Genomic DNA, 16,294 nt, shown 5'->3' on the forward strand with positions numbered 1-16,294 from the left:
AAATTTTGACATTGTCCAGCTGTTTACAGGGTTGGGGCTGAGATGTGGAAAAAGCTGAAGGCATTGGAACACAAAGTTTTGATCTCGTGGTCCTGCTGAGAATTTTTTCATGCATGAGTCGCTTTGCCTCCATTTCTCTGTATTGTGTGTACAAACTTGAGGGGTAGAGTTAATGTTTTCAGTCAGGCTTTTTAGCCGTGTAGTTTCTGTTGAGTCCTGCAAGATTTCGTGGCGGGAATCGAGATCGCACCTCACTGTGTCCATCAGTTAGGGTCTGGAGTCACAGCTGATACGTTTGGCTTTAGGTTGAGGTTGAAGAATTTGGGGGGTGGAGGGGTTATGGATTGCCCATAGCTAAGTGTCTGGGAGCTTGGGTGCTTTCTCCTGTAAGCATTTAAGGAAGTCTAGAGCCCACAACTAAAGAATTGGGAAATACCTGAGGCTGGAAGGGACCTCCAGAGGTCTTCCAGCTCAGAGGTGGAGCAGGTGTGGTCGAATGTTCTGTGTGCAGACTGCAGCACATCCAGCAAAGGCCACCAAGCAGCTTTAGGGTGTTGAGGTATGGGATGCATGAGGAGAGGCTAATAGAACTGGATTGCTCAGCCCAGAGAAAAGAAGGTGAAGGGGTGATCAAATAGGATTTTTCACAAGTTGATGGTGAGGGGTGCTGGTGGGGGCTGTGGAGGGGACTCCAGAAGCATGAGCAAGGTTTGGGGGGGAATCTGATGGGCCAGAGGCTGGCACTGCCTGCTGGGGATAAGCCCAGGGTTTACGGCCCTGCCTGCACCCTCCTGCCTGAGAAGGGGGGGGTGGAAATCCCAGCGGTGTCCTCCTGCCCTGCTGTCCTCAGGGAACCCCAGTGTCTGACCGCCCCATCCCAGGGACAGGGGCCACGGCCCTCCCTCTGCCTGGGCCCATCCCAGCTCCGTTGCTGGGGCCACGTGTCCAGGCTGGGCTATAATTACCCGGACACATTCCTGGGGGGTCACAGGAGCGTCCTGGAGCTGCAGCAGGCGGTAAGGGGGGACGGGTGTGCGGTTGCCGCACACCACGCAGCATGGCAGCGCAGGATGCAGCGCACGGCACGTGCCACGTGACAGGCAGCGCTGCAAAGGACACTTGACACCCTGCGACAACGCGATCGATGCGCGGGGTGCCACGGGGCGACGGGGCATGCAGTGTGATGTGCCATGCCAGGGTCAGCACGATGCAGCACGGCAAACGGTGTGAGAGGACGCATGATGCATGGCGTCATGCACGGTTTATGGGGCAATGCGTGCCCGCATGCAGTGGGCACAAAAGGGATGGGCATCGGGTCTTCAAGGAGAGGCAGGCCAGGGGTCAGCAGCTTTGGTGGTGGTGGAGCTCCGGTAGTTTTGAATGTGGGGCAACGGCTGGGCCAGAACTTCATGGCTTCTACTACGGGGCAGAAACTTTGATGGGGGACACTCAACTATAGGGCTGTGGCTTTCAGTTGGCTTTGGTAATGGGTCAGTAGCTTCATCCCATGCTATAGAGCAGAGGGTTGAGTGATGAGGCAGATAGGGGGCATCACATTCATCTATGGGGCTGCAGTTTCGGCAAGGGGCATCAAATTCAGCTATGGGGCAGTAGCAGAGCCTGGTGGTGGTCTCTAGAGCCTTTGGCAATGGATCCAGTGGCTTTCACTATGGGGCAGCGCCAGCAGCAGCACCCCATATCCCCACCCAGGACTCCTGCTATTGGCCAGAGGCTCTGATTGTGGGAATGGCACCCTGACCCCTGCTCCCTATGTTCCCACAGGCAAGATGTGGGTTGCAGAGGGGCCAGCCCCATCCCAGTGGCAACTGCGGGATGGGACCCATGCCGGACAGTTCCTGGCTGTCGCCAATGACCTCCGCACCGCAGGACAGCTGGTGGACGTGGCTGTGGGTCCAGAGGGCGATGTGGCCCATGCCGTGGTCCTAGCATCCATCAGCTCCTTCTTCCTACGCTTTCTGGAGGGCAGGACCAGAGAGCTGCGCCAGGGACCCCCTTCCCACGTCCCTCTTCCACCTGGTGTCACACTATGGGGCTGGCGAGCCATGCTGGCCTTTGCCTATGAGGGAACCATGCCCCGTGGCAGAGAGAGGGAGGTGGAGGAGGCTGCAAGGGCTCTGGGGGTCCCCCGGGTGGTGGCTGCCTGTGCCTGCCGGCTGGAGAATGACCGCCAGGAGGGGGGTCCTGAGGCCCTGGAGGAGCAGTGGGAGACTCTCAGAGCCATGGAGAAGCTCCATGCCTGCGGCTTGGGTTGCGACCTCCAGCTGCAGGCAGGGGATGAGGTTATCCCAGGTGAGCCGGGGGGGGTGGGCTTGCAGGGGGGGCAGGGGAAGGGAGGGAATTGAGGAGGCGGCAGGGCACGCTGGGACCCCTAGGTCCCCGGGAAGGGAGGGTGGGTGCACAGGGTCAGTGCCAGGGTCTCCAGTGCCTGTCTTGAAGTGGGGGGGGGGAGCAAGAGGTGCCCCATGGCTGGTCCTGTCGCATTGGCAGGAGGACCATCAGGGGATGCCCGAGCTTCTGGGGGGCTGCAAGTTGCAAAGGGCAGTACCCAGACACTGGGTCCCCTTCCTGCCCCCATCGTTTTCCCTCCTTTCACCTAGTTCAGCGCCTGGCCCTGAGCTGCTCCTGTGACTTCTTCCGGGCCCTCTTCACTTGCCCCATGCGGGAGGCAACCCACGACCCTGCTGCCCCACTGGCCACGGGACTGTCCCCAGAGGAGCTGCGCCTCCTCCTCTCCTTCGCCTACACAGGGGCTGTGGCCGGACCATGGCCTGTAGTCTTGGAGGCAGCCGAGACCTCCCTGCGCTACCAGGCCTGGGGTCTCCTCACCCTCTGCCTGGATGTTTTCACCCATGGCCTGACCCCAGAAACTGGTCTGGATGTGCTGGCCTTTGCTGTGGCCTATGGGCTGGCCCAGGTGAGCCGTATAGCAGAGGACTACATCTTGGCCACCTTCCCCACTGTGGTGGCCACACCAGCCTTCCTGGATCTTCCTGCACACCTCCTGATCCGCCTCCTCCGCTCTGATGGTCTCAATGTCCTCCATGAACTGGAGGCTTTGGAAGCAGCATCCCGATGGCTTGTGGCCAATGGAGATGGCCAAGAGGACCTAGCCAAGGAAGTCTTGTCATCTGTTCGCTTTGCCCTCATGTCTGGTCAGGAGCTGAAGAAGGTCCAGTCAGTGGCTGCAGGGGCAGCTGACCCAGGGCTCCTCCGCCAGCTCATGATAGCAAGTTTGGACCCAGTGGCCCAGCTGCCGTGCCGGGTGCGTTCCTTGCAAGAGGTGCTGGTGGTCTGTGGTGGAGACAAACTGACAACCAACATGGCTGCCCGGAAGCCCAGCAGGCAGCTCTGGTTTGCCCACCGCTACCTCAGTGCTGTGGGGCTGGTGAAGCGTGTGGAGTGGAGGGCGCTGGGGCACTTTCCTGACGGTCCACGCTTCCGCCATGCTGTAGCTGTGGTAGGCAACATCCTCTACGTCCTGGGTGGAAAGCGCTACTATGGGGTCCATGACACCCTGGCCAGTGTTTACAGGTGAGGGCTACAGAGGACCAAGAGGTAGCCTGTGGGATTGGAACTACTGGGGGAGCAAGAGCTACCACACGGACCCAAGGCTCTGTGGTATTTTGGTTGTCTGTTGGACTGGGAGCTTCCTGTCCCTGCGGAGCTATCCCACCTGGGGATGTTACAGGATTTGTAGGGAACAGGGCAGGGAGGCCCCCACCCAGAGATGTAGCCTTACAGCCTTATGGGATCAGTATTGCTGGAGGGAGGAGGATGTTTCCATGCAATGGTCTCCAGGGCATTACGGGGTTGGTTGCCTGTGGGTGGTTTGCTGCCCTCAGCAGTGCCAACACCACCTCATGCCGCTGTGGGTAATGGCTAGTCTCTTGCCCCCATGTCCTCTCAACACCAGGTATCGGCCCATGGATGACTCCTGGGAGCGCCTGGCAAGCATGACCTGTGGGCGGAGCTACTTTGCTGCTGTGGCACTTGGGGGCTTCATCTATGCCCTGGGGGGCAGCTCAGGTGACCTCTACTGCACAGACACCGTGGAGTGCTATGACCTGTCCGCTGACACCTGGAGGTGAGACCTCTCCTCCCAGACACCTGCTTTCCTCTGCCCTCGTAGCCCCTTGCATTAGCCAGTGGTGCCCACTGAGTGGTCTTTGGGTCACTGACGCTCCCATGGAGAACTCACTGGCCTGCAGCTGGCATTTGTGGAAGAAGTGTCCCTTGGGACACTGGGTGCTGGCCAGTGATGCCTATTGGTAGTGAATGGGTTGGCCAGTAGTGTTCACTGAGGTTCTGCTGGCCATCTGCCAATGACGGGAATCATTTAAATGCCTTCCAGCTATGTTCCTTGGGTGCTCCACCAGGTGTTGACCAACACTGCCTACTGGGGGAGTCCCTTGTGGGTCGACTAAGGGTGTCGTTTGTTGAACAGCGATGCCCCTTGTGCATCCATTACATGCAGCTAATGCTGCCTGCTGGGGCTTGGCCAGCAGTGCCTGCTGAGTGATCAAAGGATCCATGGCCAGCACTGCTCAGCAGGGACCTGCTGGCCAGGCAGCCACCGAGGGGCAGCCCTGCTTTACCTGCCCTTCACTGTTCCCTCTCTCCTTGCCCAGGACGTGCCAGCCCCTGCCGACGGCTCTGTGTGGGCATGCGGCATGTGCCCTGGATGGTGCCCTCTACGTTTCAGGGGGCTGTGACGAGGCGTACCAGTGCCAGACGGCCCTTCTGCGCTACGTCCCGGGTGCACCTGCCACGTTCCTGGCCCCCATGAATGGCCAGCGAGCTGGCCACATCATGGAGGAGGCAGGCGGGCAGCTCTATGTGGCGGGGGGACTTTGCCAGCGGGATGGGCAGAGTGGCTACAAGGACCAGCTGGCCTTTGAGGTCTACAGCCCCAAGCTAAATATCTGGGTCCTGCTCAGCCCCCTGCCCCAAGCCCATGTAGTGGGGGGTGCGGCTGTGCTGGGAGGGGAGCTGCTCGTACTAGGTGGGTACAGTCATGAAACCTACCGGGATACTCATTTGATCCATGCCTACCAGCCAGGCACTCGGCGCTGGATCACCCGGGGCACCTTGCCCCATGCCTATACTGACCTCCAGGTCTGTGTCCTCACTGTGCCCTCAGCCTTACGTGGCCCCAGCTGCCTTGAGGTTTCCTCTAGATCATCTGATACCCACCGTAACACTTAGTGGACCTTAAAAGCTCTGTACCCCATATTGGTCTCCCAACGGGCATCTCTACAGGGCATAATTGACCCCATATCCCTCCTCAGCCCCCATGGTACTTTGCCCTAGATTGTGGGGACCCCGTGGGACACAAAGACCCCCCCGCACTGCAAAATTGCTCCTCCAGGAATGCTCAGGAGGTTGCTCCACCACCTCAATTCCCCCCACATGCTTGGATTGAATAAACATGGTTCCTGAACAGCTCATCTGGGTCTTATTTGTTCTGCTGGGGAACCCAGGCATCCAGAGGCTTCTCACAAGGAACAAGAGGACAGCAGGTGACTAGAGGGCTGAGTGTCCTGGATGGGTGATGGTGGGGACCAGGCTTGCCTGTATTCTGGGGTCTGCTGGGGAGTGGTTATGGAGGGCACTGGGGCTCTGAATGTTCATTGGGCATAAAGCAGGGGTCTTGGGATTTACAGGCATCTTGGAGTTCATGTGGGATTCTGAGGGAATAAGGGAGTCCTGGGGTGCCAGGGTTTTGGGGTAGATCGTAGAATCATAGAATGATTAAGGTTGGAAAAAGCCTCCAAGGTCATCTGGTCCAACTATCCCCCTATCACCAATATCACCCACTAAACCATGTCCCCAAGCACCATGTCCAACCTCTCCTTAAACACCGCCAGGGATGGTGACTCCACCTACACAGGGCTGTTGGAGGGTTTGAGGTTCCTGGGAGGTCTTGGCTTCCTGGAGTTACCTGGAGGGTTACCTGGAGGTGGGGGACATCCTAGGGAAGTCTTGCAGGGAGAGGCTGAGGTAGTGGGGTTTCTGGGATTAATTGGGGTACTGGTGATAGCCTGAGGAAGGGAATTGAGGGTCCTGGGTGAAGAAGGCAGGGGGAGAGGGATTACAAAAAACAAAAAACAACAACAAAAAAAGCGACTGAGTATATTGGGAGCTCATGTGAAAGGAAATATTCCAGCTTCAGGAACAAAGATAACTGTAATCCTTATAAGCCTCACCAATCCATGACACAAGCGATCTTGATATTTCACTGAGTGTTATTCCTGGCTGGGAATGGCAGACTGGGAAACCAAACTCCTGCCTGGAGGAAACGTACTGCTCTTCACCCCACTGGCTGCCTGCTGGCCCCTTGGCTTGGTGCCTTGTTAGAACAGCAGACTATGAGAGAAATGTGTGTCTCTAGGACTTCAGCTGGCACAAGTGCTGTGGCAGAGACAAAGATATGCTTCCCCATTTTGTCCAACCGCTACAGACAGACCAGTGAGTTAGTTATGGGTCACAGGAAAAAATGGTGGAGGAAATGTTTTGGAAGGGCAGGACCTTTCCACTTTCCAGCACATGGGGAAAAACTTACACCTGCTGCTCTCATCACCAATGACCACAATGTATTCATAGCACATAAAAAAAAAAAAGGGGGGGGGGGGGCAATGGGGAGGAGGGAGAAGGAGTTTTGAAAGATCATATTCATTACTATGCCAAGAAGATATTCTTAGCATAGTAATAAACCTGCAGTTCCTGGGGACAATACCCAGAAGTGGTGATCAAAGATGTATAATATTTTGAGTGGACAGAACAATACAGCACACATACACTTCTGATTGAATACACGTTCATCAAATAGTCTTTTAGGATCAAGCAGTGGTCACAATGAGTTCATGACATACTTGGATTGGCCATTTTTTCAGCAATTCCAGTGTTTCAGCAATTGTACAATAATTGTCCAGGTGACAACTACACTCCACCCCTTGATGGACATGGATGTGATCACCTGCATGCCAGTCTGGTACTCATATCTGCAGCTCGTCATAGTAGACGTAATTTTGATGCACAGCATGCTTGCAGTGCTTACTAACGGCACAGTAGTCAGGAATCAGAGCTAGCTACTTGCCTTGCAGTCTGAATGATGTGTTGATTCTGATGTAAAACTTGTATTCCTACAACATATTGCTGTTTTTCAGTTCCATCAATGACTGCATGTCATTTAAAGCCCATGCTATCCAATTTCCAATGTGCCATATCCCCTGCCACATGTTGACGTTATTCAGCATGTCTTGTGGCAACCAAGATGAGAGAATTATCTTTTGGTATTGCTATTTTCACCTGTTCTACAGGTAATACTTTGCATATGGAACTCGTAGTCTGATCAATTGATTCATTTACCAGCTGAAATGTATTGAACAGTACTCACATCTAGATTTAATGGTTTTACTTCTTATCTTTAACATTTTTGTAAGCTTCAGTGTATGATATTCCACCCTTTGTCTACAGAGCAAAATCTTAAATTTCTTGTGAGGGCAGGGGCCAGCTCTGCAGATGCCCATCTCCTTGATCACCTGCAGCAATAGACCTGGCACTCAAGAGTTCACACTGAGGCGATACCTGCAGCTGTCCTGCACATGCCCCTGGAGCACTGTTCCCTGACAGGACCTTATATCCTACATGCCTCTACATGAAATTACACAATACTTAGTATTAAAAAAGTATATGCATTATAATCTGATATGTTTGCTTGTGTAACAGCCCTTGTGTCCAAGAGAACACTATTCTGAGATATTTTTTTTAAATGTACAACAGGCTTACAATTAGAGGAATTTAGACTGTTCTGAACCTAGATGATCTCTTAAACCTTCTGTAGTTGTTTACCTTTTTCCCCGTTTGTCAACTGTTTTACTAATTCCCATGTTACTCTTGCTGGCTGTGGCACATTAACCTTGTCTGGCTGCCAGACACCCACCCAGCTGCTCTCCCACTTCCCCTCCTCAACAGGGCAGGGGGAAAAAATAAGATGAAAACATCTGTGGGTTGAGACAAAGATAGGGAGATCACTCACCAACTACCCTCATGAGTAAAACAGACTCAACTTGGGGAAAATTGATTTATTTCCAATTAAAATAGTGTTGGGTGGTGAGAAACAAGGACCAAAACTAGACCGTCTTCTGATGTGTCTTCTCTCCCGACACCTCCACCTTGCCTCGCCTTGAGCAGTGCAGGGCGATGGGTTGTGGGGGATGCGGCCAGTCTGTAACAGCTCCTCTCTGCCACTCCTCAATAACAAAGCTCAGCAAGTCACCCCTAAACATAGAAATTGCAGCTGTCTTTATCACGAGGCCGTGACCCTCAGTGCTTTATCAGCAAAGCTTTCAGCAGCTGACAAGGGACCACAGTGCTTGTGAAGATGGAAATTGCTCCCTCCTGCTTGACCTTTCTCTAAGTGCTTGGGTAGGCAGCAAGGAGAAGAAGGAATCCTCCTGTCATTCATATCAATCTATATATTTTTATAAACATATTTTTATTATTGTAGAGAACTGGTATTACCTGTGTGACCTGTTGCAGACTCCTGGTATAAAAGAGTAGGCCCAAATACAGCAGAAGCAAGACCAAACTTTGGAAAGATTCATGGAATGATGGAATTGCTGTAGAAGCAGAGAACATCACCTGTAAGTAGAACCACTGGTGAATTTGCCAGCAGTGGTGTCTCAAGGTGTTTTCAAATGCTACAACCAACTGAAAGTTGCAAACACAGCCTAGCAATATTAAGATTTTCTTAAACATTTTATTTTTTTTTCTAATTGAAAAGTACATAGTTATTTGCTTTCCTTGAGCACACAAACACTTTTCTCTGTAGTAAATACATACAGAAGTTCAGCCTCTATGCCTGATAGTTTCCCCTTATGTATGCTTGCTAGCACATTTCAAAGTTGCATACGACCAGCGCTTCAGAGCTGGGACCAGCCAGGAGTATTTCCCTGCCCTTGCCAAAGCATGCTGGAATGGTCCATCAGTCCTGCATGGACTTCTGCTTTGGGGGCAAAAACAAAGTACAGAGAAGGTAAATGGACAATGAAGTGGATTGAAATGTCTTCTCAGTGGTGCCTGGACAGGATCAGATCACATGTAACTTCATCTGAACTCAAGAAAAAAACTGTTTTACTATGAGGGCAGTCAAACACTGAAACAGGTTGTGAAGTCTCCAACTATGGAGATATTATAACCCAACTAGACACGGTCCTGGGCAACCTGCTCTGGCTGTTCTGTTTGACTAGATGATCTCCAGAACTCCTCTCCAACCTAAGCCATTCTGTGATTGCTGCTCCTCAGAAAACTCAGACAATTTTGCAGTCCTGGGGTTTTTACTCTGCTAGAAGTAGTAAGAAAGTGAAAAAGAAAATTTCCTTGGAATGTTGTCCTGCTGTTTGTGTAAGATGTGCAAGATTCATATCAATGAATGTTCTTTTCTGAGCCCTTTTTCTTATCATTGCAGAGGACAAGTAGCAGCTAATACTAATACAGCTTATCAAAACCAAGATGCAAACACCAAAGAAGGCAGAGCTAGTTCAGAATGGGCGAGAAATAAGATGGGCGAGAATGACATAGAGGCTGAGAACATCGGCAGCTACAGTCTACTACAGGTGAATTTACTCATAGAGTTGCCCATGTTATCTGACACTGTCAATACAAATAGTTCACCCCAGCCTTGATGTAGCTGCAAATCACACCCTGGTGATGACTGTTTTTCTGGATGTGTGCTTTCGATTGGATTCATCAGAAAATAGAATCAGTTGATAATATCTGAATCTGGTTGGTCCAAACACATGAGTACTCGGTACCAACAGGGATTTTGCATTGCAGCTTCCTCTTCTGAATATATGGCAACTGAATGCACGGACTCTTATTGTGATCAAGTAAGAAAGAGTCTTTACCCGGCTATGCTTCTTTTATACTCTCCTTCCAGAGGCTTTCCCCGCAATTTAAACAATTGGCCTTTTGTGCCACCCCCACCGTGACATACGAGGTTAAAGCGTCAGCCAACAGCGACATCTTATGGCTTTCTGTTCCTCCATCCTGTCAGGCTTTGATCATATCGGTTATAGTAGGGTTAGCAGTTTTAATAGATCGCAAAATTTTCCTACAGTCTGCATTAGCGTTTTCAATTGCCAGTTGTCGCAACAGACTCTCCCGTGTGGCAGGATTCTCCACCTGACATTCTAAAACATTGTGCAACCGAGCCAGAAATTTTATATAGGGGCTCGGTGGCTCCCTGCTTTATAGTTGCAAATGAAGCATCTGAATGGACAGGATGGACACTTGGTCTCCAGTCAGGACCACCAGCTCATGACTTCAGGCAGCACTGGACACCACTAAGAGGTCTCCTCACTCCAGACATCAACAGTGTCCTGGTTAGAGTCATCATGCATGAAAGGAAAAGTGACTTTTATTTCCCTGATGCAGTTCTCAAGGCCTTTTGGGTAATGCATGGGTGACACCAAAGATGAGGACTGGTGTCTATAGGGCCACATCACATTTATTCTGCATCTATACAGTCTCTTCTTGTATAGAGATTGCTCTTGTCCATTTACTTTGAGGATACAGGAAAGAATGGGTTAACATTGAAGCATCACTTAAACAAAGTTTAAGACTGTCGGAGGTCCAGTGAAATGAAACTAGCACCCATTTGAAAGTTAGGCAAAGAGAATATTTATTCTGTGATTAGCAACCTGACACTGAGTTGAAAGCATAGCGCATCTTTATGTGCACCATTCAGACAGAAGCGATTAGGACACAGTGTACAAAGCAAGCTCTTCTCAAAAGAAGAAAAAAAAAAGCTCAAAAAGCTCTTCTCACCTCAAAATCAGGCAGTGTCAGCCCCACACTCTGCTCTAGGATGACTTCTACCCCTGCCAAGTACCAAAGTAATTATTGCAGATTCGGCAACCACAATGAGTGTGAGTGGTGCTAGGGGGAGGAATGGGATGACTTCCCCTTCTGTAGCAAGCAGATCTTCCCCTCATGCAACAAGGGTATATGAGGCAGAGCCATGACCCTCCATGCCTCACTCTGAACATACAGGAGTATTTACAAGGTGTTGCCAGCATACTTCACTCTGACAGTGCCGATGGCCTTGACACCCCTATCCAGGCTGTAAGCAGAAGGGGCCCTCAGGAAGCCAAGGTTTGTGGCTGTCAGCTTCCTGGAGAAAGACTTGAATGAAGCATTCGGGGGACGGTGGCAGACCCACAGCTCCTTTGTTGTGCAGAAGGAGGACTTTGCAGGAGGACTGCGCTGTATTCCCAGGTCTTTAATTGTGCAGTAGGTGTGGGATGTAGTGACTTCAGGGCACAGCTCTATTTCCTTGATGGTGCAGAATGTGGAGTGTTGGAGGGGGCTTTGGAAGCTGCTGAGATGCCTCATAGGACTTTCTGTTGACTCCCTCCACCTCAACAGTGGGTACTGCACCTCTTGGGTCTGCAGTGATTTGCGTGAGGAAGGCCATCCCACCAGACATATCCACAGCAGCCAGCAAGCTAAAGCCAGCATGGACAGGAGCAGAAGAACCAAGGAGGCCAGGTAGAGCACCCAGTGCAACAGGCAGCAGTGGCTCAGCATCCACTGCACCCACTGCGGACCCTCCCCACCTGCCCGCAAGAGCAGCATGGGCACAGTCTGTGCTGTGGTGGAGCAAGGACAGAGAGGGTGAGGTGGGGGCAGAGGGGATGGCTGGAGGAAGTGTGTGGTGTTCAGGGGAGCCAGCAACTTCGGGGCATGAGGAGAAAGCGTGGTGGTGGAGACCACCAGTGTGGTTGACATCAGAGGAGATGAAGATTTGATGACCGAAGAGTGCCCTGACGTGTTAGTGGAAGGCAATGCTGTGGGACTGCTGGTGGAAAACATGCCAGTGGACATTGGGAGAGTGCTGGTGGCTGTGCTGGTGGTAAGGCTGGTTTGGGGATGGTTGCTGGTGCTGGGGAGTCTGGTGCTCACAGCAGTTGTCAGTGAGGTGGTGGAGATGAAGGTGGTGGGGGGAGCAGAAGTTAGAAGAGGGGTAGTGCTGGGGGGCTGTAGAGTGGATGTGATGGTGGAACTGACTGGTGCAGGAGCGGCGGTGCTGGGAGTGCTGGTGCTTGCAGGAACCGCATGGGAAGTGCTTGGGGCAAGGCTGGAGCTAGAAGGGGAGCTGATGGGAGAACTTGTAGTAGTGAGAGGAGGCTGGGTAAGAGCGTGTGGGGTAGTAGTGTGCTCTTTGGGGACAGCTGGATGTGTCATGGGGGAAGGGGACATGGTAGTTTTTTGGGGTGTTCCTTCCTCATCGTAGTCATACGCATCCCCATCTGTGTCTCCCACATTGCCACAGTCAGACTTGAAGCGGATGACAGGCTGATGCTGATGCTTGAGGGGACTGTAGCACAGCACCTTCTCTGGGGCCACCTCCACCTTCGTCTTCTCCAGGCCCCGCTCTGGCTGGTAGACGCTCCCCTCATTGCTCAGGATCCACTTCCGCAGGTAGAACAGGTTGCAGTCACAGTGCCAGGGATTCTCGGTGAGAAACACATAGGCGAAGAGGTGCCCCTCAATGAAGAAGTCGGTGGGCAAGGTGCGGAGGAGGTTCCCTGAGAGCCAGAGGGTCTCCAGTGCTTCCAAGTCCTGCAGCAGCTCCCTGGGGAGCTCCTCCAAAAGGTTGTCTGAGAGGTCCAATTCCTTGAGCGCCCGCAGCCCTGCAAAGGTGTCCTGGGGAAGTGTCTGCAGCCGGTTCCCTCGCAGGTCCAGGTCCTGCAGCAGCGGCACGGCACGGAAAGCCTTCGGGGCAAGATTCTGCAGGGTATTGTGAGCCAGGGTCAGGCGGGTGAGCGCAGGCAGGCCCTGCAGGTTGGGCAGGGCCACCAGCGCGTTGCGGGACAGCAGCAGCTCCCTGAGGGATGGCAGCGGGGACTCGGTGTGCAGGGCCACCATCCCGTTTTCAGACAGGTCGAGGTCCTGCAGTGCGGCCAGGGGCAAGAAGGCGGCAGTGGAGACAGACGTCAGGCGGTTGGCGTTGAGCAGCAGGATGCCCGTGTCCTCGGGCAGGCCAGAGGGCACTGCGCTGAGAGCCTGTCCTGTGCAGTTCACCTCCAGGATGTCCTTCACCTTGTTCATCTCCGATGGGCAGGGCAGCTGCAGGTCAGTGGCACCGGCCAGGGGCAGCAGGGCCGGGAGGATCAACATGAGCAGTGCAGGGAACTGCATGGCCTGCAGGGGAGAGCCCCAAGGCATGGAGACACACGGGTACAGCCCCAGCTTTGCTCCCCACCATTGGCAGCAGTGCCACCAGCCCACATGAAGCCATCTGGAAGCCCCCTGAGCCTGCCCAGGAGCCCCCTGAGCCCCACAGCTCCACCCTGGCATGTGGGGAGAAGGAGCAGGCCCAAAGGAGGGTGCAGAGCTCTTGCATGTGCTGTGGCTGCACTCCTCCAGCTGCCCTGGAGAGGCATGTGCCCTCCCCCCCCCCACCTCCCATCTCACGGCTTTGTGCCAAGGGGACAGAGGAGTCCTGCAGCCTTGGCCAGTGTCCACCCCATCCTCCTGTCCTCACCCTCCCCTGAGGAAAGCCGGCTCTTGCCCAGCGAAGTCCTCTGCAAGACTTGTGCTCCTGGGGCAGAAGCACAAATCACCAGAAGAGCTTCCTCTACACAGGTATAACTGTCCCAAGCACCCCTGAGGGCCACCGCTCCCCTGGCACTCACCGTGAACCCCTCAACGTCTGCTCTCCTGCTGCTTTGCCTCCCTCCTGCCCCAGCACTGGGAGCTGCCCTGGCAGCAACGCTCCCAGCAGGGCTGGCCAGGCCCTCTATCAGCACCCCCAGCTGCTGGGAAGGGAGCTGTGGTTTCCGGAGAAGCCAAACTCATCTGCTGTCCTTCCGTGTAGCCCCTGCTTTAATTGCACTGCCACACCATGGCTCTTTGCAAACGCCTCCATCTCATGTTTCCATAAGAAATTGTGGATCATAATTCCTTGCTTAAGGTCCCTTGACCTGGGGACTGCAGCCTGGTTGGCGTACCAGAGAGGAGCAGCTTTTGCATATCACCTCAGCTGGTTAGTGGTGGTGTCCAGGAGGGCTCCTTTCTTTCTGGCTTCCCAGAAGAGAGAGGGATGGCTCTTCTAGAGAGCTGCAAGGCAGCTTTAACGTTAGTGGGAGAAGCCACAGCACAGTGCAGGCAAGGAGATTAGGAACAGAGGAAGGAACTGGGTTTTGCAATTCTTCCTGCTCTCCATTCCCGCGGCCAAGCCATCTCCACTTCCCCGGCCCATAGGTCACCACCAAGCATTTTGGGCACCAGGGCTGGGGGTCACCCAAAATCTACAACGGCAGGTGCTTCAGAGGAGGGGAGATACTGATTTTGTACTGTTTCTACATTCTGTGGAACATGGCGGGTTAATGCCAGTCAGCAGATGAAGACCCAGCAGCCGCTTGCCCACTGCCCCCCCAAAGCAGGATGAGGGAGAGAACTGGAAGAGCAAAAGGGAGAAAAAAATACCTCATGTGTTGAGATAATGAGAGTTTAATAACAGAAGGGAAGGGAGAAAAAAAACAAGTAATGCAAAGGCAATCACTCACTGCTTCCCACCAGCAGACCAATGCTCAGTCAGACCCTGACCCACAGTACCTAGGGAAGATACCCCAAAGTTTATTGCTGAGCATGCTGTTGTAGAACGATAAAATAGAAACACAGAATGATTTGGGTTAGAAGGGACCTTTAAAGATCATTCTGTTTAATCCCCTGCCATGCACAGGGACACCTTCCACTAAATCAGGTTGCTCAGCACAGGCTCATGTCTCAAGCCTGTCTAGGTCCCTCTGGATGGCATCCTATCCTTCCACCGTGTCGACCACACAACACAGCTTGGTGTTGTCTGCACACATGCTGAGGATGCACTCAATCCCACTGTCCATGTCGCTGACAAAGATGTTAAATAGTGCTGGTCCCAGTACAGACCCCTAAGGGACACCACTCATCCCTGCTCTCCACCTGGACCTGGAGCCACTAACTGCAACTCTTTGAGTGCAGCCATCCAGACAATTCCTTACCCACCGAGTGGTCCCTCTGTGTTCTAGTTAGATTCCGGGGGCTGAAGCTGATTAGTTCAGCCCAGCAAGGATCAGACAACAGTATATATATATAAAGCAAGGGAGCTATTCAGGCATATCAAATACACTCGCACATACACACACACCTGAGCAGCGATAGAAAAACAAAGAATTTATTAACGAGTTAGCTTGTTAACATACCGATCCCAGGCTGATGGCAAGGGTACCGACGAGCGTGATGCTTTTCCCAGTCATTGATGTCCGTTACCGAGATCCAATAGGTCGTAGATACTTAGCCAGGTTGTGGTTGGCACCCCATCGGTATGGTAGTTATCAACATCTTGTGTTGTGTCCCCGCAGAGGCAACGTTGACCTCAGTTGATGTTCCTGCCTCTCCGATGCAGAGCAACTTGCTCTGTTTATATGTTTTGCCCCTGCATGCTCTAAAACCCTATAGGTTGCTAGTTGATAGGCTGCTGCGATCACGCACAGCTGCATGGCCAGCGCGTGCTGTGCGGATGGCAGCATTGTCTCGTACCGGATGACTTGTGGCCTGGTGCCATATTGCTGAGCTAGCAATATGTGCTCTCACAAGGTCAGTGTTCCACCTTGCTAGTTTCACAACAATGCCTGTTTCACATCGGACCTACCTAAAGGTTTTTAGTCCTAACACGCTCTGTCAGATCCATGTCTCTCCAATTTAGAGACAAGGATATCATGGGGGACAGTGTCAAATGCTTTGCACAGTCCAGGTAGATGATATCTGCTGCTCTTCCCCCATCCACCAAGGCTGCAACCCCGTTGTAGAAGGCCACCAGATTTGTCAGGCACAAACTGCCCTTAGTGAGGCCATGTTGGCTGTCACCAATCACCTTCTTATTTTCCATGTCCCTTAGCAGAGTCTCCTGGAGGATCTGCTCCATGATCTTGCCAGGCACAGAGGTGAGACTGACTGGCCTGTAGTTCCCCAGTCTTGGGGTGTGGGACATCCCTTTGGTCAGCTGGGGTCAGCTGTCCCTGCTGCGTCACCTTGTAGACTCTCACCCACTCTCAGCTTAAGTAGCACTTTATTTTGTCTGAAAAGAAGTCAGCTTCTTAAACCTAAAATTGTTTCTAAGGAAAACTTCCTAATGTCTACTTAATTTACAGTCCAAATGTTTTGATACTTACAATTGTCTTACTCCAAATACTCTTACAGACAAAATGATTATAATAAACCTGCTGGG

General features: G+C 52.7%; 2 protein-coding genes across 3 annotated transcripts; one reads left to right on the top strand and one right to left on the bottom strand.

Annotated features, from left to right (window-relative positions):
* The first annotated feature begins 1,755 nt into the window (after positions 1-1,755).
* Positions 1,756-5,603, top strand: KLHL33 (kelch like family member 33). The gene is made up of 4 exons (XM_040537803.1): positions 1,756-2,310; positions 2,619-3,552; positions 3,935-4,105; positions 4,650-5,603. The coding sequence occupies exons 1-4, from the start codon at positions 1,788-1,790 to the stop codon at positions 5,224-5,226; spliced, it is 2,205 nt and encodes a 734-aa protein (XP_040393737.1). The 5' UTR covers positions 1,756-1,787; the 3' UTR covers positions 5,227-5,603.
* Positions 5,604-10,685: 5,082 nt separating this feature from the next.
* On the bottom strand, positions 10,686-15,838 carry LOC121060258 (platelet glycoprotein Ib alpha chain-like). 2 transcript variants are annotated; one of them, XM_040537890.1, is made up of 2 exons: positions 15,270-15,838; positions 10,686-13,230 (listed from the first exon to the last, which is right to left on the bottom strand). In XM_040537890.1, exons 1-2 carry the CDS (start codon positions 15,321-15,323, stop codon positions 11,083-11,085), a joined length of 2,202 nt encoding a protein of 733 aa, XP_040393824.1. In that variant the 5' UTR covers positions 15,324-15,838; the 3' UTR covers positions 10,686-11,082. The 2 variants fall into 2 exon arrangements, with proteins under 2 accessions (XP_040393824.1, XP_040393825.1); XM_040537891.1 differs by lacking the exon at positions 15,270-15,838 and adding an exon at positions 13,725-14,450.
* Between the last annotated feature and the right edge of the window lie 456 nt (positions 15,839-16,294).

This window comes from Cygnus olor, chromosome 26 (assembly GCF_009769625.2).
Source record: "Cygnus olor isolate bCygOlo1 chromosome 26, bCygOlo1.pri.v2, whole genome shotgun sequence".
Taxonomy (NCBI): Eukaryota; Metazoa; Chordata; class Aves; order Anseriformes; family Anatidae; genus Cygnus; species Cygnus olor.